General features: G+C 40.7%; 1 protein-coding gene across 1 annotated transcript; it reads left to right on the top strand.

Annotated features, from left to right (window-relative positions):
• Positions 1-5,240: 5,240 nt before the first annotated feature.
• On the top strand, positions 5,241-6,928 carry LOC125476232 (DEAD-box ATP-dependent RNA helicase 16-like). The gene is made up of 5 exons (XM_048582095.1): positions 5,241-5,404; positions 5,544-5,646; positions 5,756-5,845; positions 5,943-6,071; positions 6,662-6,928. Exons 1-5 carry the CDS (start codon positions 5,241-5,243, stop codon positions 6,761-6,763), a joined length of 588 nt encoding a protein of 195 aa, XP_048438052.1. The 3' UTR covers positions 6,764-6,928.
• The last annotated feature ends 16,750 nt before the right edge of the window (positions 6,929-23,678 follow it).

Raw genomic sequence — 23,678 nt, 5'->3', positions numbered from 1 at the left:
AGATTGTTCTATACCCGCGAATCTTCGATTGTTACCACCCCCTATAGCTCTCAGATTGATTCTTGCCTTGTTGGTTACCCAGATGCTGGATATCTGTCTAACCCACATAGAGCACGTTCTCAAACGGGCTATGTCTTTACCGTTGGAGACACCGCTATATCTTAGAGGTTTACCAAGCAAACGCTAGTTGTGACTTTGTCTAACCATGCTGAGATCTCGCCCTGCATGAAGCATCGCATGAGTGTTTTTGGCTGAGAGAAGTTATGGGACATATTCGAAGCACTAGTGGTCTTACATTAGTCGTTGACCTTCCTACGATGATCTTTGAAGACAATGCAGCATGTATCGAGCAGTTGAAGAAAGGATACATCAAGGGAGACAACACCAAGCATATAGCGCTGAAGTTCTTTTACTCACACCAGCAGCAGCAGCATCAGAACATTGAAGTCAAGCAAATCTGTTCCGAAGACAACTTGGTTGATCTTTTTACCAAGTCATTGCCCAAGTCAACATTTCAGAAGCTCGTCCAAGGAATCGGTATGCGTAAATTATCTCAGTTGAATCGCTTGTAGTTCTCTTATTTAGAAGTTATGTCTAACTCAAGGGAAGTATCTTGAAACATACTCACATGATCTTAATGTACTCTTTTTTCCTATGATTAGGAGCATTTTTCCCACTAAGTTTTTGCTACCTAACTAGGTTTTAATGAGACACCCATCCCGGGATGATCATACTTCATTGAGTTCACTATCTTCGTCCAGTTTGATGAGCGTTTTAGACATTATGCATATTTTCTTACTTTTCTCCTTAGTCTATAGGTTTTCCTCATTCCTTGAGTTTTACCATAGCAAGATTTTAGTGAGTTTTTACAAATGCATACTTCAAAGTAAATTTGAGACTCGCGATCACTTGTTGTGCCGATGACTTCATCAAGGGGAAGTGTTGCAGTTATTTTTAGAATAAGAATGTGATTGTATAAATCCTAGGGAATTTGGGAAAGTATTATATATTCCTATTAGGATTAGATTACCTATTAAATATTGTAATCCTAAAGGGCCCTTTCTACTACTATAAATAAAGGCACAATGGGGTGAATCAAACACACCTCACAATTAATCAATCTCTCTTCTCTCTCAATATTTCCGAACCCCTCTCTCTCTCTAAACCCTAGATCGTTCAATCAAATAGGCCTAGAACAATGGGTACAAACTTATTCTAATTTTATTTTTTATATTTGGCAAATATTTGAATTGAAAATTAATTAGGAGTTTAATAAGGTGTATAGTGAAGCGTTTGGTGCAGTATTGGACTAAGAAGCTGGATAATAACAAATTCTAATATTATTTTATTTAATATATAAATTATTAATATTTTATTATGATCTTATCTTTTTCTCCATCTTTTCCTACCATTTCCGTCCCACTCTTTTCCTCTTCTCTCATCGTCCCACCCTCTCCCTCTTTTTTTCCTCTCAGACCTTTCAATTCATGTCTCTTTCTCATTTCTGGTCAAACTCCTTATTGATTCCAGTCTCTATTTCTCTGTCCTCCCTCCCTCTCTAGCTATGCATTGTTCGAACGGAACCTCACGGCTCCAATTTTCCCGACGAGTTGCAGGTTTCCCGATGTGTTTTTTGGCCAACCCTCATTAAATTGGATGAAGTTAGCACCGCCAAAAAATTCATCACCATCCCTGGACCGAGATCTTAGCTTTGCATGCTCGAATTTGTCATGGATTTGAAGAAGCCCAAACAGGCCGAGACTTCCAGGCCATTTTCCGGCCACATTCGACCATATTTTGGCCTCGATTCAAGTAAAATCGTAATCTTGTCACTCCCAGCTTCAATTTGGTATATTTTATATGAAAGTTGGTTGTGAAATTGATCTGAAAGATAGTCGGGAAGTTAATGATTGATCTAGGTGACCGGCGATGACGAGGAGTCTGTCGGGAGTGGTCGTTGAGCATGACAAGGACGAGAAATAGAGGATAGTCTTAGCTAGTCCCATGGTTATTGGGGGGTCTCACTAAGACCTCTTAGTGAAGGGTTTTGTCCATGCTAGTCCCCTTTAGTCTCATTAATGTTAGTCCCAGCATGGAACAAACACAGTATTGGACTAATAGCTAGTTCAGTCCAGTCCAGTCCGAGTTAGTGAGGGCAAACAAACGCCCCCTAAGTCAATCACTATTTTTTTTATAAAAATTATGTAACTTACATGTAATCAATTAATATATTAATGCTAGGGACTTTGATCAAAATATAAAAACTGATAAGATCCAAAAATTTGATGCGAACTAAATAAGCACACAAATTAAAACCCTCTTGTGACAATTGCAGTATATGTATAAGTAGGGATCGTTCTAAACCGGGGATTAGGAGGGATTACTAAATCACTTGGAAACTGACTCAAAAACATAAAACAAAGGTTAAAACACTAAACTAGACTCAAAGAATGCAAAACTAAACACTTAAACACTAAAACAAATCAAAAGACTCAAAACAACACCAAAACACTCAAAACTGCCTTAAAAACACAATCTGGGCAGTTTTGAGCACTTTGACTACTTTGGACGAATTTGGGTAATAAATTGAATCAAAACACTTAGAAACACAAACTAAGACACTTTCTAACTAAATTGGACACTAAAGTAAATGGGGATTTAGTTTTTTAACGAAATTAAATAAAATTAGAAACTAGGGACCGAAAACTAATTTTTCCCTTTTTTTTTTTTTTTTTTTTTTTTCTTCCTTCATCCTACAATATGAGTAATCACAATTCAGGCCAACCAAATGTTTTGAATCAAAAGTTGATTGTTGCATTATTAATAAATCACTATTGGTTATTCACTATCTTTTCAAGACTTCTAATGCAATACCTTGGTTTTTTATGGTGAACTGAAAAAAATTGTCTATAATAACTTCATCAAATGTGATTTATTTGTACACATATTTATTAAGCAGGAAACTGGGCTGCAGATGTTTTAGCTTCATTTAGGGCAGATATTTTTAGATAATATATACTAAATTTATTTAAATCCGTCTAGCCGCCTAGATCGTTGCCTAAGTGATAGGCCATGTCCGCTGTCCAACTAGTGCTTAGCGTTATTTAGAACTTTGCTCATTATATAGTTATGTAATGGAACGATACAACAAGAAACAGTGCTTAAATCCTCCTTCAAATAATACTGTTAGTTTAAATCATTCTTCGAATTTTTCGTGTAGTTCAAGTCCTCTATTGAATATTTCAGTTTGTTCAAATCCTTCTTTGAATATTCTAGGTAGTTCACATAGTCTTTTGCAAACCTTGGACTTAGACCTCAAATGGGTGTCCCAATTTTAGCGGAACCTTTTACCCTTTTAAATTTTGTCCCTCCTGCTGACAATTCCTAGCTTTGCCACTGTCTATGGTTCTAGACTTTGTAGCCTCTACCCATGCTTGTGACATTTTGCTTTGTCCTTATTATTGTTTTCGTTGATTGTTTTGTCTTTGCATTGCTTGGCATAGTCACCACTTGAATCATTTTTGTTTACTTTCATGTTATCAATAAAATTAGTGGAGGGATAGGCATGAGGATTCTAGATGTAATGGTCTTCACCTCTTTTGGGGAGGGTAGGTGCCTTACATGTGATCATTGCCGAAGGATTAATTATCTATCATACATTGGAAGGGAACAATTTAATTATATATCATACAACATTGCAAATTAAAAAAAACAGAAAAAAAAAGATTTTCACTATTTTTTTATAGGGTCGGCTACAATGGTACATACCATTCAGAGTTTTATACAAAATCTAACCATTTATTTTTTGTACTACTCAATAGTTCGTACTATGTATTATGGAAGAAAAATTGTTCTTTCTTAGCCCAAATGGAATGTGGAGCTTCAACATATTTAATTGTAAGCAAATTGTAGCCATTTAGTACGGTCTAGTGATATTCCTTTTACTAGTAAGTGAGAGGTCTTAGGTTTAGATTCTTGCCAAAGGTGAATTCGAACCACATTAGTAAGCAAATTGTATGGTGAGCAAATTATAGTTTGTTTAAAAAAATTGTAGATAATATCGTTTGTTTAAAAAAAAAAAATTGTAAGCAAATTGTACGGGAAATAAAACCAGAAAAAAAAATTGTTTTATTACCTTTTCTTTTGGGTAAATTACATTTTACCCCTTCAGATTTGTGTTCAATTTCAATTCCTTACAACATCTTTAAAACATTTCAATTTCGTACATCCGTTAGAAAATCCGTTAAGGGATGACGTGTTAAATATGAGATCCACATTTGAACTGATGTGGCTGCCAAATTTATGTCACGTGGCAAAAAAAAAAAAAAAAAAAAAAAGAAAAATTTATGCATTTAAAATATTATAATAATTTACCCTATTTAAGAAAAAAAAGACCATCTTCCCCGAGCCCTTTCCCCTCCTTGCAACCCAAACACCACATCCCCCACCCCACCCAAAACCCCAAAAAACCTAGCTATTCACCTCCCCTCCCATCCAAAAAACCCACCACAAATTTCTCTAACACTGCCTCCACCATCTTCTCCCTTAACAGAGCTCTGCCATGCCTTTTAACCAAATCGAGATTTAGGTCAACCTCATCGGCACCGTTGACCTAATTGGCAAGCTTGGTCCTCCGTGCGCTTGGAAGTTGGGACTCCAACAATGTCCTTCAATTTGCCGGATTTAAGGAGCTCACTGAACTTGGAGACCACGAAGGTTGTGGTGGAGCCGATGCCGAGGCCGAGGACCATTCTTGATTTGACGTACTCGAAGGCCTTGTCGGCGGCGAGCTTCTTAAGGCATTGTGGGGGGAGAGGAGGGATAAGGAGGAGGAAGCCATTGGAAAGGTGGAGGGAGAAGTGGGTTGGGGGTTGCAGAGAGGTGAGGAGGAAGGAATGGGATTTGGGTGTGGGTTTGGGTTTTATTTTTATTTTTTATAAATAAATAGGGTAAATTATTATAATATTTTTAATGCATAAAAAATTATTATTTTTACACGTGGCACAAATTTGGCAATCACTTGCCACAAATGTGACAGTCACGTCAGTTCTTAACGGACCAATGGATGAAATGTAACAAATGTATTATATTGAAATAAAATAGTATGTGAGGTATGAAAGTAAAATGTTTTGAAGATGTTGTATGCGGTAAAGTGTAATTTACCTTTTTTCTTTTTGTTCGCTCCAAAAACCAAAACCCTAAACCCTCAGAGAGTTCGGCTCAAAGAGCTACAGACTTCAATGGGTGAACCTACAGAAAAGCCGCCCCAGGAAATTGAAAGTGAAGACGAAGAGGACCAGACCTTCGAAACCCTCGGACTCGACGGTCGTCTTATGCGTGCCCTAAACAAGAAGAAAATTCACAAACCCACGCCCATTCAGCTAGTCGCTATTCCTCTCACCTTGTAAGTTTTCCTTCCCAAAATTAATTTGATTCTATTTTCTGTTTGGATTCCTAGAAAGTTTCAGGAAATGGAAATTGAGTTCGAAGTTGAAAACTTTGTTAATTTTACTGTTTTTGTTGTATTTGGAAATGTGTCTCAGCAAGGTAAGACATTTGCTTCAGAAGCTGTTCGCTTCGGAATCAAAGAAGAAACTTGCTCCGAGTGCAATCGTTCTCGTCCCTACCCGGGAACTCTCTCAGCAGGTTTGTGTATTTTAACATTTGTTAAATGTCCGGTTCGAATTGATTATACCCTTTTGTATTTCTGGGTGTGTTTGGTTATAGAATGCGAATATTTATGGCGCGTATGCAGGTTTATTCAGAGGTTTCATCATCGATTGAATTCTGTAGAGCTCCTTTGAAAGTTGTACAGTTGACAAGCAGCATGCCTGCTCTTGATTGGGTACGTTCACCTTTTTCCAATTACATGAAGCGAACATGTGCGGGTGATTCCAGGACCCATTTGCTGATTCTTATCTTACCTACAATTTTACTTGCAGCGGACAGCTTTAGCGGCACTACCTGAGATTCTGGTTATTACACCAGCTTGCATAAAGAAATGCTTGTCTGATGGTGTTCTTCAACCAGCTTCCATTGATGATTCACTAGAAATTCTCGTTCTCGATGAGGTGAGGGAACTGTCTTTTAAACGGGCGCAGAAACATATTTGTCAGTTTAGTTGAGTGTGATGGCATGCATATTCATTGCTTGCCGCCTCAATAATTTTTTTCACCTTCAAAGACTATTTGCTTCTCACCTGAATTTGTATCTGGTAGTTTATGCCGGATGCGTTATTAATAGAGTTGTAATTGTAACTTGAAAACTCTGCTACATTGTTGTTTTACATGGTTTTATAATTTATAGGTGCATTGAATTTATAATTTCACCACTAATGTATGGCTGTTAGGTATACATACTCTATCACGATATTCACTTTGTTCCCTTTGACAGGTTTTGATGAATGTTGACTTAGTATTATTCCATTGATCGATCGCTAAACTGTATTTTGTTTCAGGCAGATCTTCTGTTGTCATATGGTTATGAGGCAGATATAAAAGCATTTACACCTGACATCCCTAAGCATTGTCAATTTCTTCTTATGTCAGCCACCGCAAAGTTTGTTATTTACAGAATAATTGCACCAGTCTTATTTTCAGAATTCAGAAAATTAAGAGTTGATGTTAAGGATGATGTATTTGGTGTCATTGTTTATCTTTAGATGGATCAACAAGCTATCAATCGCATACCTGGGTCAATCTGCAGCGCGATAGTAAAGGCTCCGTGTTGGCTGGGTGCAGTCGCTGGCTACGGGAGAGGATGAGGATGAGGATGAGGATGAAGGATGAAGAGAAGAGAAAGGCAGCAGGAGAGATGGTTAGAGTTTGTTTTATGATTTGGATGTTGTAAATATTGAAAAAGATAAGGGGCAATTTTGTCTTAAAATGTTAAAAATTTGTGTTTCATAGATGTGAAACTAGTCATTCCAGGGGAAGGATGGAACGAAAAATCAGCCAAATTTTGTCCCGTGGGACAACGCGTTCCATGGTTTTTGGGCACACCAAACGTGAGACGAAACACCTCGTCCCACTACGTTTCGTCCTGTACCACGTACCAAACGGTACCCAAAGCTCGTATCATCCCATCGAACAGTGCCAATTCCTCTTACAAGACATGAAGAGTTGTCCACAATTAAAACTTCCCTACTGCTGACTTCCTTGTAAGTATCGAACCATTCTCTTACTGCACACATATGAAACATGCATCTGGTATCCAAAATCCAATTTGTGCAAGCCTTGGAGCCTAATGTTACTGAAAGAAGCTCCCCATCACTCTCATGCTAGGTGACTGTACTAGCTGAACCTGAGCTTCTTTCCATCTTGGCTTGCTTCTCTTTCCAAATCTTGCAGTTCCTCTTCCAATGATCGGCTAAACCACATTTGAAGCAACCTTCCTTCTTTTCCTTTTTCTTCTTGGATTTTGACCTACCTCTGTTGCCAGTTTTCTCTTCCTTTGTCTTTTCCCACCCTCTCTCCTTGCCTTTTGCATAAAGGCCTTGAGAGCTTTCAGTTAAATCATCCAGTCGATTTTACCCCTTATCTTTTTAAACCAAACTGTTAATCTTCCTCCCAAAATGTCTATAAATACTCAGCTTATCCTCATTTGTATTTATACGCTCCCAAATCTTTAGAACTTCTTACCATTTCCAAAATTACTTGCCATCTGCTCCTAACCCAGAAAATAAACTTTCAAACCCAGAAAAACCTTCAAGTCTTCAACAATGGCCACCAATACTTTCATCACCAAGCTTGCCGAGAAGTGCGACAAATGCCGAAACTTTATCGATTAGAACACGATCAAACTCCTTCGACACGAGGGTGATTCGAGCGCTTTCCACCAAATTCTAGGACCACTATTCAAAGAAAGCATCCCAGAATCCCTCACCAATATGCTGAAGGCCCACTGCCTTGAACCTCTTTTCCAAGGTTACGATTGGTCAAAATGGGAATCAGCCAAACCCTAAGGAGCTTGGCCCTCGACCACTGCAGCCTGGGTCGCTTCGATTACCCACATGGAACCCTATTTCGACAGTGAATGGAAAAACCTTAGCATTTTTGATGCCATGAAGCTTTCGACCTATGAGATTGTCATGGACCGAGAGCTCCTGATGGTCGCCCTAAGTTTCTGGTGCTTGGCCACGAATATAATGGTTCTTCCCTTTATCTTATCGGCCTCACCGTGCTGTACATTGAGGCCATACTTGGCATTTCCCCATTTGGTCTCCCAATCGACGCCGTTTTTTCACAGTATGAATTCGACCTAGACCTGAAGGTGATCCTTGACATGCGTGCCGTCAAAGTTTTGACGAGGAAGAATCAAAGACCGTTGAAAAAAGACGTGCAAAAATTGCACAAAAATTTCTTCAACTACAACATCTTGATCAACCACTTTGGCGGCTTAGAAAGGGAGGGCCTCAAGAAGGGATAACACTGACGCTTTCTTGTTCTACTGGTACAATAAGTTCATCTTTTGCACCAAGTCAAACAAGTGCTTGGCCGAGAACATGTCGGTGGCCGAAGCCCTGGCTAACGGCTATGTCTTGGCCCTTAGTTCGGCTGTCTTTGCAAATCTCACTAGATGTTTGGTTGAGGCCTCTGCTGGGAAGATTTACCTGCTCTGGGTTTTCCAACTCTGGTTACAGGTCTAATTCTGCACGTTGAGGCTGGAGATCCCCAGCTTCAACTTTTCTGAAGCAATGGGTCTTCAACTGGTCTCGCAGCCCCTTCCTGCCCATTCGGTCGAAGACATATGCAAATATTTCTTCGGCCTCGAAGAACTTTCTGATGGGGAATTTCTGGTTTGCCTTTACTAGAAGTATCCGTCTTCTATCAGGCTTCCTATAACGGCGTGTGAAGAAGCAGAAAATGTCGATTTTCGACAGTCTTGGGGGTTATTCGTCTTGGCTTGCGACCTTCCTTTCGGTTGCGGCGCTCGATGGGCCAATTGGGAGATCTACCATCCCCACTTCATGTCTCGTCAACTAGGCTATCTCCAAGTCTGTCCTCTACCACTACTTACTTCTTGCTCACTCTTTGGTCGAGAATGTCTTTCTAGTTCCTCGGAGAGGGAATGCGATGAAGTTGTGAAAGAATTCCAAGAGGGTGTTCCAAATTCTACCTTTGGCCGTATACCCCATAAACTGACTATACTAGCACTTTCACCGATTGGTGGGATGCCTATGTCAAGGATTTCTTCGGTATTCTGGTCAAAGAAATCTCAAAAAAGCTCTTTGGCGATATACTGAAGAAGACTTTCGTCCCAAAATCCAAAGAAACAACACAAGGTAAATACCTTTCACTCCCTCTTGTTCAATCCACTTAATTCAAACTCCATTCTGACTTAAATTTAGTTTTTCCAAGTGGTCACACCATAAAACAGACCGACGTGGTTGCAATGGTCGCGGCTAAAAAGAAACTCACTTATCCTCTTAAAAAGGCTGCGACCATCGCTTATACTTTAGTCGAACTAATTTTAATAGTGGCCCCTGCTCTACTGGTCGCGTCAAGCAAATGGCCTCGCCTGAAGGTCAAAACTACAGGCAGCATTGCCCAGCCTCAAAAGTGCATCAAGAATAAGGCAAAGAAGGGGAAACGAGAAATTCACATCATATTAAGTCAGACCACAGGAGCAACCACTCCTAGTGTCCCTCTCTATTCTCCCTTCTTCCAGGCCTTGATGGGGGTGCTGCAAAACCCTCTAGCTCAAACGCCTGAAGTTTATCCCACCATGGAAGCTATGGTTGAACCAGTCGTTGCACCTATTGACCGAGGATCTTGTGATTCTAGGGCCAGTCGTTGCTCTTGAAGTCAGCCTAGTAACCGCTGCCTTAGAGAAGACGGCCACCACGGTCAAGAAGACCCCTTCCCTTAATCTAAATAAGCTTCCAATGATCATCCTGGAAGAAGAGGTACAACCATTATCCTTTGTCTTTTTATTTAAACTATATCTCCTGACTAACGACCAACTTTCTTTGTCTAGGAGGACGAGAGCGAGTGACCCTTGCTGGTGAGGCTTCCTCGACCGGCTGAACTTCATTCCACCAATCCTCAATCGGTGGTCGAGGCGTTTGGCCATCTCGACATTTCTATAGCCAAAGAAGGTGTAGGACATAGAACGACGCCTCTTGTTAAGCCCGAAGCTACGGTAGAGACGCCAGTTCATCCTTAGGACCAAAATTTCAACATTCCTCCTCATGAGGCTACTTCGGCCTTTGTAAGACTCATTTATCACTCTTATTAATTTTTTGCCTTAGAACTCTAAACCAAGAAAAATATTAAATGTCAGCTGCCCAATCGCTCAGTTTATCGAAAATTCTATGTGTCGAAGGGAGTTATTTACATTTCTTGGCCGGCCCAATGGCCATTAAACATAGATAACCTCTATCGGCCGCATGAACTAAAAGGCTACCTTAAACACTAGGCTCGGCCATTAAGCTCTCTGTGTTCGAGCAACGAACCAGCAGACATGGCCAAAATCTCTTCTAGGCAGGTCTAACACATCCCCTTTTTTTGCAACCCTTTTAACTTAGAACTTTTTCTAACAATTTTCTTTGTGTAGCCTTCATGGGAGATCAAGCTTGATGCCCTCCTTTCCAGTACTTTCGAAGTGGCTAGGCTTTTTGCCACCATGGCCAAGCCTTCTACAACTGTAGCTGAATGCAGGAGATTCTATCCCTTTCGGCCCCGTAAGTCCTTCAACGTAAAAGACTCGACTTCGTAGAAGAATGCCTGAATGACCTTGTAGCCAGCGGCTTGTTGAGCACTGAAAGTGTTGTTCATTTATCCAACGTTCTAGAGCGAACCCGGTAATACTTTACTACTTATGAAAGGGCTCTCCGGGCAGAGGATGACCTTAAGGCTGCAATGGTCTCTCATGAAGGTATTTGGCCGGAGCTCGAGGCTATAAAAGTAAAGACGAAATGATTAGCCGACCTCGATTGTTAAATCGCCGAACTTCAAAGTCAAAGATCGGCTGTTGCTTCGGAGCTTGAGGAGGATTTTGAGTCGAATAAATCTCGATTGACGGACTACGCGGCTGGTGAATAGTAGATACAACAACTACAATATGATAAAAGAACTAGGAAGGCTGCAGTCATGATGAGCGAAGTAAGGTGGTTGAAACTAAAAGCCGCTCTTGAAACCTTTCTTCCCTCGACCTCTTAGGACTTTGTTTTTAGTAGTAGGCTGGTGATTTTTTTTATTTTTTTTATTTTTTGTTTATTATTATTTTTTTTATAATTTTGCTTGTACGTCATTTTGCAAAATTAATGAAATGAATCTTTTATTCTTGCATTTCCCAAGTGACTGGATAATATTTCTTTAAGAATTTCCCATTGATTGGTAATTTATGAATTAAACTAGTTTGATCCTTGAGGTGGTATGCTCCCTTGCCGAGAACCTTGTGGACGATGAATTGTCCTTTCCAATTCGACGACCATTTTTCGAATGTAGGATCTTTAATTCCTACTGGCAACACAGTTTGCCAAACTAACTATCTTTCGCCGAACATCTTTTGTCTAACTCGTCAATTATGCTTGTTCGGCAATCTTTTTCTGCCCTGCTAATAAATTATAGGCATTAAGCCGAACTTCCTCCAAGTCCTCTAACTCTTGCCTCATGGCCTGATTGTACTCAGCACTAAACAAACTACTTTGTTTGATAACTCGCAACGGATTTATGCTTAGCTCGACCAATAACATGGCATCGTGTCCATAGGTTAACGTATATGGGGTCATTCCTATCGTTAATCGGAGTGAAGTTCGATATGCCCATAATGCTTCGTTTAACTACAAATGCCACATACCAAGCTTTACTTTTATCAAATTTTCAGGAATACCGATCAAAACTTTATTACTTGCTTCGGCCTAACCATTTGCATGTGGGTAATATGGCGTAGACTAATCGAGGTGAATTTTCAAACTCACCGTGTATTCCTTGAACCTATCAGATGTAAAAATCGTACCGTTGTCCATTATGATTGTTTCTTGTACGCTGAATCTTGCCACGATGTTTTCTTCCACGAACTTACAAACTTCTTTAAATGTTAACTCGACGTATAACTTTTCTTCTACCCACTTGGTGAAGTAGTTCGTCGAAACGAGTATCTATGCATGCTTTGCTAACCTGGAAGATGGCGTAATTTTGCCAATCACGTCCATGGCCCATCCTTTAAACTGTTATGGTTTGGTGATCGACTGAAGTAATTCAGTCGGGACTTTCTATATAAGCCCATAAATTTGACGTTGTACGCATCTTCGTGTATACTCAATGCAATCTTTCAACATACTCGACCAGAAAAAGCCGTGTCGTTGAAGCAGCGTGTTTTCCGTCCAGATTGATGAGCTCCGCATATTCCTTTGTGTACCTCTTAAATTGCTTGGGTAGCCTCTTGTGGGCCAAGGCATAATAACAATAGACCGTCCTCACCCTTTTGGTACAACTCATTTTGGTACATTACGTAATTTGTGGCATGTACCATTGTCTTGCGGTTATGTTTGCTATTGGGATTATCGAGATATTGCATGATTGGCTTTCTCTAGTCGTCTGGTAATGTCTCGACAACATAAACATCTACTAGATCTTCTTGTTCCAACAACGAAGGTAAGGACATGACTTGTGCACCGATCGCGTAGTCGTGCTGGAAAACTTGTTGATTAACCAAGGTCGGGTGTGGTCGTCGTATTACTAGTATTACTCGGCTTAGCTTGCCCTTCGAGAGTTATGCTTCAGAGGTTATTTGAGCCAGTTCGATTGCGTTAGTATTTCAAACTCGTGAGATGTGCTTGAATGTGATTCCTTCAAACAAGTCGACCAAATAGTTGGCAACCATGTGATAAGGCGCCAGAGTATAACTCATGCAACGAAAGATTCCGTTGAGTTGGTTAATCATAAGTTCTGAATCACCAAGGATGAGTACGCAGGATGCCCTCAAGTTGTTAAGGACGTTAAGGCCGATGATAAGGGCTTCGTATTCGGCTTGATTATATGTATAATCGAAATCTAGCTTGAGAGAAAAATACCAGCGGTGGTAATTTGGGGATTGGATGATAATTCCAACGCAGCCAAGGCTGAGGTACTAGAGCCATCAAAATACATCGTCCAACAATTATCACGTGTTTCCACCATGCCTATTTCGACATCATTGCCCCTAAAGACGTATGGAGAGGGATGTTGAGCTAAGAAATCTGCTAATGATTGTCTTTGACGGTATTTTGGGACACGTATTGTAAACTGAATTCGTATACTGCCATTGTCCATTTCCCAATTAGGCCTTTTATTATTGACCGAGTGAGCATGTAACGAATAACATCTGTTTGGGTGATGACCTGAGTAACCAATAGGAGCATATAATGCCTGAGTTTTGAAGCAGAGAAAAACAAGGCCAGACAAAGCTTCTCGACGGGTGAATAATTTATCTCAGCCGAGTTAAGATTTCAGCTAAGATAAAAAATGGCCTGCTCTTGTCCCATGTCATTGTCTTGTGCAAGAAGATAGCCAAAGGATTCCTTGGCGGCTGAAATATAGAACTTGAGTGGTTTACTGCGCCAAGGTGGCTCAAGGACAGGTGAGGTAGTGAGGGAGACCTTAATTTGTGTGAAAACATCTTGGTGCTCATCACGCCATTCGAATTTTCTGAATCTTTAAGTGTCAAGAGTGTGGAGAAAACTTTCATCTTCCTTGCCGAGTTAGAAATGAAACGGTGGAGGGAATTGATTTTACTAAGTAGTGATTGTAATTGTTTCTTGGTTGTCAGGGTTGGAGCATCGATGATCGCTTGAGGTTTATTTACGTCCACTTCAATGCCACGATGATGTACAAGACAACCTAAAAAGTTGCAGGCCGATACACCAAAGGTGCATTTGGCAGGATTCATTTTATGGTTATGTTGGCGCATACGAATGAAAGCTTGCCGAAGATCATCTAAATGTGTTCAACAAGGTTTCGATATGACTACAAAATCATCAATGAAGACTTTGACGATGGTACTAATTAAATCATGAAAAATAGTGCGAGTTGGTATGTGGCACTGGCGTTTTTCAAGCAGAATGGCATGATGACCCATTCATAAGTCCCGAGTGCCCCCGGGCAACGAAAAGTAGTTTTGTGGACGTCGGCCTCAGCAATGAAAATTTGGTTGTAACCAACATGACCATCTATGAAGGATAACATCTTGTGGTTTGCTGCTACATCGTATATTCATCTTTAGGGGTTGCCAAATTCAAATTTCGAAAATCGATACAAATACATAGAGCACCACTTTTCTTTAAAACTAGGACGATGTTCGCTAGCCATTTGACGTATCGAGCTATCCGAATAAACCCGACTTTTAAAAGTCGAACGAGTTCATCTTTTATGGATAGTTGTACTTTGGTCGAGAATCGTTTGAGGGGTTGGCGGAACGGTTTACAACTAGGTTTGATGCGTAATTCGTGCTTGACGAGCGTTCGGTCTAAACGAAGCATCTTATGGTAACTTCAAGCAAAACAATCCTTAAATTCCTTGAGTAAATTACAAAGTTTGGTTTTCATAGGTTGTGGTAACAAAAGCACTAATAAATAAAGGATGCGGGTCTTCAGCCATTCCAACATTTATTTCCTCTAAAAGGTTTTTGACTTGGGGCCGACTGTCTTGAGCTCGGCTAGGGCAGCTTGAACCTTGTCTAGTGATAGAACTAGACCGTTGTCTGATTCGGCAAGAAACTCTACTAAGTTTACGCCTAAATTTGGTTGCTTGAAAATAGCATACAATGGGCCAGCAGTCATTCTATAGTGGATGAAACTGCGGCCCGGCACCTGTCTTGTTTGGTATTACACATTAGGGTTAGCAATTAGGTAAGCCAACCCGAGTCTCGTCAAATCCTGGTGAACAATCTCGGCACCTACCTCGATGGCTTTCGGCACTGATTTTTGAATCGGTTGTCCTTCCTCGTTATAACCTTGCAGGGTGATGTAGTTGACGTGATCGTCGTAATGGCTGATTATCTGCCACATGATATTGGCTTTAAATGGCTGATTGTCGGCCACATGAATTACGACCAATTTGCGGTCCCAGAAGATAAGGACTTAGTATAATGACGTCGGGATACAACTCATTTGGTGGATCCAATCACCACTTAGCAAGGCATTATATTCAGTCTTTGAATCAACTATGAAAAACACGGTTATGTGATTGCGACCTGCGATATTTACTTCTAAAGGAAACACTCCTTTGGTCTGAGACTTGTCACCGACAAAGTTGATCATGTTTACCCCTGATAAGATAAGTTGGTTGTTGGAGCGTCGTAATGCCTTTATGATGGAAACGGGCATGATGTTGACTGTTGCCCCACAGTCGATGAAAATTTGGAGACTGGGTATCCTTCAATATGAGTCGTAACATACAATAGCTGCCTTAAGTTTATCTTCAATTTGCGGAGGAACTGTTCAGCAAGAGCTGCCTCAAATTTATCTTCTTTGTTTGTTTGCTCGGCCTCCTCGATGGCAACAAAGTTGACTTGAGTCCCTTCATCGGCAACCACGTTGCCATCCAGGAAATTTGGTTGGGATGTGGTTGGCTGGAACTTAGTAGGTAAAACGTGGACATCCTAATTTCCATATTTTTGAGGGCCGAAGGGCCTATCGGGTTGTGATCTTCTTCTTTTGGATTTTTGGGCGAGGTATCCTGTTCTTGAGTATTTTCTGCTTGATCATCTTTTGCTTCAGCAAGCAATTGTTCTTATGGTACGTCCACTGGACCTATTTCGTTTTGAATGTCAATCTCGAGCCCGCTCGACATTGGACTTGGTTATGCTTTTGTGAAGCCTTAAGAGTGCGCTCCTGATAGGCGATGCGGACGTCCCTTGTGTCCAGGAAAGCATCTAGACATGCTACGTGCTTTTTTTCGTCAGTCATAAGGCTGAAGAAAAACACAGCTGAAAAACTTCAAAATGGTATCGCAGATATTGGAGGTTCTCGAGAGAGAAAGGAAGCTCGGCAAGTATCTATATCAGTATATGGTTCAACCTTGAAGTCGAGAACTCGAGCCTCAGTGTATATGTTGGAACCTGGCCTTCATCCTCGGATCTGTTGTCTTCTGGATGATTTGTTCGGTATCAAGGCAAGTTAGCGTCAAGTCAAAAGCATTTTGGCATGCTTTTGGTAGGCCATATAGGTCATTAGCGGAATGCGTCTTATGAAACTTCCTCATGTATTCCATAGCTTCGCCGAGAAATTGTGGGTGAAGATTTCGTTGCACTTTAATTAATGGCTCTTGTGAAGGTAATGGAGGAAGTTTGCTTTCTGCTTCCTTCATGAAGTGCTCGAAATGAGCTTTCTTCTCCCCAGACCGAACGAAGAGTTTGATGCACTTTTTCAGATTCTTCAATTATGGTTTCAAAGTCGCGATTGATCACATTTTTTCCTTGAAGTAACTCGGCCATGATTACCGGAGGTTGTTGATCATCTTCACTACCTGCTATTTCTTTCGGCTGCATTTGGTAGCCAAAGTAGCCTGGGCCACTTGTCAGTGAGCCATGTAGTCTATTCGTTAGCGCCGACGTTTTTGCTATTTAGACAGTGCGGTATATACGTAGTAGGAGAGTTATAGCTATACCAACGTTGGTCGCGTGGCTCAGGTGGCTTGAAGGTTTTTTGGTTCGCGGATGAACTCGAACTGCTAGAGTTGCACGCGTAATAATCCTTATTATAAAATAGTGCGTCGAAATCAAGACGTTGTCTGGTTGAAAGCGGCCTATCATTCTGCATTTGAGGGTCGAGCCTATTGAAAACTTTCTAGCGTTGAGGTGTCGTTGTGGCTGTGGGTGGTTGTTGTGGTATTGTAGCCCAAAGTGGCTTCTCATTTGGCTCGGTTAAGATAATGTTTGCTTTGCACTGACTGCAAAATCATCAGTCCGTTTGTTTCCTCTGCTCTGAAGTCTAGCATGGGCTCAATGATAGCTGGTCCTGAAAAGTCTTCGGGCGACTCATTCGAAAACAAATCAATCTTCAGTCGTGGCCGAGAGTTCTGCTTTTGGATGAATTGCATTTAAAGGAACTCGACCTTCCATTTTCCTTTGTTTTTGGGTAGATGAGCATCTACCATGCTTACTGTTGCCGAAGGGAAATGATCAGCGTCAACTACCATTTGTTTTTCAGGGAAATTGAGCTTGCCATTATTGGTCCAGCTTTGAATGACATCGTGAAATACGACACAGTTGTTTGTTGCATGGTTGTTCGAGTTGTGATATTTGTAGTAAGGTTTTCCTTTAAGTCTTCGGGCTTGGGAATATTATGCCCTGGTTGAAGCTTGATAATTTTTTGCGCACAGTAACTGGTTGAAGATGGCATCGGCCTTGGTAATGTCGAAGGTGTAGACCTTTGATGGTTTAACGACAATTTCCACAGAGGCCGAGCTGGTTTTGACATCTTTGGAGCTATCGTAAACCAACGCTTTGCATACATATGGTTTGTGAATCACTATCTCTTCCGCATCTATGCTGGCGTATTGGGACTCTTCCCCGTTGACCGATGCATAATTGACCGTAGGGTTATTGTAGATTGTTCCTCGGGATGGGAATTTCGAGCTCTTTTCCTCTCGGAGCAAATACTCATATTGCTCGACATATTGAGCCAGTTTGTACATATCTCATAAATTTGCCCCAAGAATTTCTTTTTGTATTCTACATCCAAGCCATTTAGAGTGAGTCTAACAAACTTAACTTTAGGGAGAAATACTCGGCATCAATTTCTAGCCGACTTAAACCTCGTAAGGTATTCTATTGACGACTCGTCAGAGGCTTGATCCATCATGGCTAAAGAAGATACTAACACGTCCATCTCTGGTTGATAAAAATGTTCATGAAATTTCTTGACTAGTTCCTCCTAACTTTGGATGGAGTTGGGTGGGAGGTTGATATACCATGTGAATGCTGAGCCGGTTAACGAAAATTTGAACAATCGTAGCTTATGGAAATCATTGTTAACGTCCTCACATTGAGTAGTGAATCGAGCCACGTGTTTTAATGACGATAGGGACGACTATCCAGTGAAAAGGCTAAAGTCCAGGATCTTGAACCCCGTTGGGGTACTCAAACTTTTCCACATAAACAAGATATGAGTGAATGACTTTCGGAAAGTTCGGTCCCTTTATCAGTGCCGAATCAATCATTCTTTAGACTTTAACCATATCAACAGATGTTGTTTTTACCCTCTGATCGAAGCCGTCCGATTTGCTGGTTAACCCACCACTTTTTTTCCAAGTCAATCATTTTGAGCCAAGCGAATCATGTCTTGACCTGTATCGTTGGTAATGGGTTACTCTTGAAAAAAGGTTGCCTAATTCAATTGGTGGATCCACTATCATGGACTCTACTAACTAGGATATCACTCATTTCTTCACGTATGTTTTTTATTTCTTAGTTGAACATCTGCTCAAATTTCTGAGATTGCTCTTCAAGTCGCCGTCGAAGAAACAATCTGGTTGGTGGGTCAGAAGCATCACCACTGTCTTCATCACAATCATCCACTATTCCTTCAACAAAAATTCCTTTTGATGTTTTGGTGGGGATTTCTGTATCACGAGGTTGACCGTCGAGATTAACTTCATTTTCTTGGTGTGTCGCATTTATTACTTCAGGTGTCACTGCAGCAGGAAGAATCTGTGCCTGTAACAAGCCATCTTATTTTGCGTTCTTGATTGGAAGATTAGTCGTTGATTTTCCCATGGCTGTTTTCTTTTTTACTAACCGTGTCTCAATGGTCATGAACTTTGTTGCTTTAGCACTCGATCCCACCGGGTGTGCCAAAATATTGACCCTAAAAACTGCCAAGACGATGTGGCGCTCACAGAGAAGGCTGATAAGATGACCTCTACTAACAAGGACTCAAAAATCCTTATCGACCGAGACTTGGATAAATAACCAGTCGGTCTCAAAAATCCTTATCGACCGAGAATTTGGAAAATTCCTAAATTGGGACAAGTTGATGGCCCTAACATAAGGCAACTGCATCGAAAGTCACGCATAACGAGAGAATTACAAATCAATTCCATCATTACTCTTCCGCCATCATTACTAAATCTTTAAAGATAGGAAACCACAATTAGTTTTGATTCTTTGGCAGCAGTAATTAGTATACCATTGATAAAAATTCCTACGAAGTTTTCTTTCGTTGAGATTTCAGAAATGTCTTAAGTGACAACCTGGTGCTAAAGTGGTAGCACTCGAAAGAAGAACATCTGGGGGATAGCCACTTTTGGTCCCCAATATCACTAATCTTTTCCAAATGTACTAGTATAGTTTTGAATCTTCAGGAGGAAGATCGAATCTTTTTAGACATGTTCTGAAGTAAGTTTTTAGCAATTCTTTCGATGTTGTACTTATCATTTCAATGAGTATAGGACGGGGAGTATGACTTGTTGTACCTTCGGGTCGTAGAAATCCCAGAAGCAGTAATCAATTTTCCCTAGAAATATTGATACCACCTCACAGAACCAATTCCTTATCAATCATCCGAAATCGTCCACCCGAGCGGACTCTAACCTATAATCAACCTACAGTGGCACTACTAATTAACGATACTGTCTGATATCCAGGAACTGTCAAACAGTATTTAGGCAGTATGATTTTTTGATACTGGACACATACTAGTATCTGGGAGTAATGCCCTTATGCCAGAACCCAGTTCATACTTTCAAGGTAGCAAATAATATCAAAATATTGTATATGCGTTAATTAGCGGAGCTACTGATAGACTGATTAACAATGATTACTGGAGTCGAAGAAACTAAATCTCAAAAGGTTAGGAGCAAGCTTTGTATTAGGACAGTAAACTCATAGTTTTTTTTTACCTTATCACCTATCTTGGTAAACATAACCTCTCTGACTAGCCACCTGTTCGATCACTTCCACTTCTTGAAGTGGATCACTTGGTTGTAAGCAGCGATCAGTTCTTCATCCTGTGCATAAGCAACGGAGTGGAATTCAGAGATGACACGCTCAAGATCTTGAATATGAGGTATGTAACACTCGATCTCTTTCTCTACACTTTCATACTTCACGTGGATCGCGTGAAGCCTAGTCTTCAAATCCACGATCTCTTGGCGAGCGGTCTCAAGCTGCAGAGAAGTGGGGGCAGAGATATTAGACCCCTTCAAAGCAATAAGCTCAGATTCCAATTTCTTGACTGTCTCGGCCGAGGAGTAAGCTTTGGCTGCCATAGTTCTTGCCACCTCCTTAGCAGCCTTGGTATCCTCTTGATCAAAAAAGCATGGACTCAGCTACCAGAATCATCGTTTTCTACATCAAGGCCAGCAAAGCAATCCTCCTATACTCGGTTGTATGCTTTGCAAAGGAACTTGGGCCAACAACTCCTTTGACATCATCAATGAACTTGGCACATACATCAATGTCTTCGAGTAGATATGGTTTCAAAAGTGCACAAATCTCAGCAGCTTCCCTAGAAATAGACTTGGTGGATTTTTCAAGATTATCTACATGAACGGTCTTTTTTTTCTCAGCAGACGAGTCGGTCTCAGCAGCAGAGGGAACAGATTTTGGCCCTACTTTAGCAGGTAAGGGCACCTTGTCATTTTTCATAGTAGCAAGCCTCTCTAAAGGTGAACCAGACTTAGCTCTAAGCAGACGCTTTGGCATAAACTTCAACACTAGAGGCACAAAGGAATTTCTACGTTGGGCAATCCTATCAGCAATCAAACTAGTAACCTTCAGAACGACAGGCACCACTAGCACAAATCTAACAACCTCATCTTTCTCGCCCTTGGAGGAAGTCACGTCAATCACAAGCTTAAGAGCAGCCAATGAATCCTAGCGAGCAGCGGAAGAAGTCTTCGACTTCTTCTCAGCAGGTGTTTCTTGATCAGGTGGGGAATACCTTTTTTTTCCACCTTCATGTGTAGCAGGCTCCACCACAGTGATAGGATGAGCCAATGTCTTAGCTTTGATTGATTTTATCTCCTTTTTCGGAGCAGCCCACATTTTTCCCTACGAAGAGGACTTAGCAGTCAACGCCACTCACGGTACTCGGAGGGAATACCCAGAGCAACATGCACTTTCTTCATATCCATAGAAGTCTTAGGAGTGGAGCTGAATTTCAAATCTACAAAAGCAGTGAAAGACAATCAGAAAATTAAAGAGCAGTTTAGCACAAATACGAAGCAGTCGAGAGATAAAGCAGCTTACTTACAGGATATGAAGACCGTTAGAACATGCAGCTTAGGGGAAGAATCAAACTCCTATTCTCTACTTATCTCCAAAGTTTCCTTGGCCCAGTCAAGATCTCCCTAGCTCGAGTTATCAAAAAGCCTATAGCGAAATCGCAGCTGCCCAACTCATTCAATGTGACCTATGTTAAAGAAGTACCAAAATTTGTTGACAGTTAGATCTAAGTCAAAGAATTGGCTTAGATTATGGAATCCCACCATCACACAGACCGCATTCAGAGAACATTGGGCAATGACACATCTCATGGAGCAAAGCGCTTCTTGAAAGAAAGGCGGCATAGGACAAGTAAACCCCAACACAAAATAGTAAGGGTGGAACTTGATGGCTTTCTGAGCCCCATCACATGGTTCACGGCTGCTACCATCCTTAACATACTTCACACGCATTCCCAACGGAATGGCGTGCCAATATGCCTCGAGGAAGTCTCTAAACAAGTCATCGGAGCTAATCTTGAAGTGAGTAGCCTTGAAGTAACCAACCTTGCTCAAAGACCCGCCTTGACGGTACAATTATGGCACACCATCATAATCCTTGTGGTTCGAGGAAGACATGCTTGAAAAAATTCTACAAAGATACAAAAGGGATTTGTTAGAGGGCTGCCCAAAAAAAAAAAAAAAAAAAAAAAAAGAAAAAAAAAAAAGGGCATGGCATAACAGGCCCCAAGGCCCAAGAGAGTTATCGCCCTATCTTTTCCCCTCACTTGGACACGGGCTCAAGCCCAAGAAACAAATATATGATGATGAAGGCCCAAGTTGTAGGAGCCCAGTGCCCAAACCAGTCAAAGCCACACACGGCACCACCTTGTCGTGACTTCCCAAGTCAACCTCTCACAACTCCTTGACCCTAGTTGAGCCAAGTTTCAAACCCCGAGGCTCCCAAAAAATTAAGAAGACAAGAAAATTATATTTTTCTTACCTAGGAGTGGTGTGAAGATGAAGCACGCAACGAAAGACGATCCTTTGCATGGGCAAGATGTAGAAGATTACTAGAGGATGGGGAACAAATATCCTCTAAGCTTTTTCTCTCTTGTAGGGTAGAGTAAATCGCTCTACAAAGTTGATTTAATAATCCACTTAAGGTGGACTTAAATAGCTTTTGAGAGAAATTTATTTCCCTTTCCTAGAAGGATCTACTTTCCTATTAAAGAGGGAATCTACATCAAAATAGGAAAAAATCCTATATTTCTCAAAGGAAGGAAATCTCTGCACCTATTGCCCTTTTCTATAATCAGCTAACAGGAGTGGGGGCATTTATGGAGCCAAAAATAATCAAGAGGCGACACGTGGATTTTTGGGTTAAAAGGTCAAAATGACCCTCGAGACACATCGGAATTCCTACGCGCAACCAGTGGACAATCATCCCTCAATCAAGTCAAAAGTGCCCAAATAGGTATTTATTTATAACCTATTTCATCCATCCCTCATCATATCTTCTCCACAAGGTAACCCCTAAATCATTCCTTTTTTATTATATTAATTAGCTAATTAATTAATTAATTATTCAATTAATTTGCTAATTAAACACAAATCATGAACTTGACCCACAAATCCATCCAAGTGGCCGGTCCATCTCCTCCCATGGTGGCCGGCCACACTACTATATAAGCACCCTCATTCTCTTCAAAACTCAATTCCAATTCTCTTGCTAAATTCTCTAAATTCTCCAAACACTTTTCCATCAAAATTCTAACTTTGGCATCGAAGGTTCTTCGGCCAAACCCCCCCTCCCCCATTCATCGTGGGCGTGTGAGGCTCTTGGCCTTGACCTAAGGTGTTATTTGTTTTGTAAGTGCAATTTTGTCCAAGAACAATGAGGAAGAAATTTGCATCCACATTAGTGAGTTAGATATTAATTGTTAGAGGAAGAGAAAATCAATAAAGATCGAATCCGGAACATAATATATAAACATAATTGCTAATAACCATTGCAATAAAGCATCATCTACAAAACAAATTGGTACTACGAACTTCTACAACTAATATTTCATTTTTCTTAATAGACAATTCTTTCATCTACAAAACAAATTGGTACTACGAACTTCTACAACTAATATTTCATTTTTCTTAATAGACAATTCTTTCTCTTCTAAAGTTTTCCCAAAAGGTAAGTAATACAAGTCTAAAAACTTCATTCATTTAACACTACTACAATATAGGCTATCACCGGCGAAGCAAAAAGCGACAAGAAATCCAATTTTTGTCGGAACTATGGCAAAAATCCGACATAAAACAATGTAATGTCGGATTATGATAGCGACGCTAATGCTACCGTCACGAAAGGGCTTCAATGTCGGTTTGTTAGCTTAATCCGCCACTACACAACGTCGGTTAAAAGCGACACTAATGTTGACGTCGGTTTAAAGCGACGTATACTTCAACATTGCGTCAGTTTAAAGCGACGCATACTTCAACATTACGTCGGTTTAAAGCGACGTGTACTAGTAATTCAACTATAAAATATTC

This window comes from the organism of the source record quoted next, unplaced genomic scaffold (assembly GCF_019419815.1).
Source record: "Pyrus x bretschneideri cultivar Hongxiangsu unplaced genomic scaffold, Pyrus_bretschneideri_v1 Contig18, whole genome shotgun sequence".
NCBI lineage: Eukaryota > Viridiplantae > Streptophyta > Magnoliopsida > Rosales > Rosaceae > Pyrus > Pyrus x bretschneideri.
The sequence above is the reverse complement of the archived record's forward strand: the minus strand, read 5'-3'. Positions and strand labels throughout refer to the sequence as shown.

What these genes read in the sequence shown, in the direction of transcription:
- LOC125476232 (XM_048582095.1), top strand. Translation starts at nt 5,241, where the DNA reads ATGGGTGAACCTACAGAAAAGCCGCCCCAGGAAATTGAAAGTGAAGAC. An exon ending in GCATGCCTGCTCTTGATTGG is followed by an intron (nt 5,846 to 5,942) that starts GTACGTTCACCT and finishes TTTTACTTGCAG; the next exon opens with CGGACAGCTTTAGCGGCACT. An exon ending in AAATTCTCGTTCTCGATGAG is followed by an intron (nt 6,072 to 6,661) that starts GTGAGGGAACTG and finishes GTTTATCTTTAG; the next exon opens with ATGGATCAACAAGCTATCAA.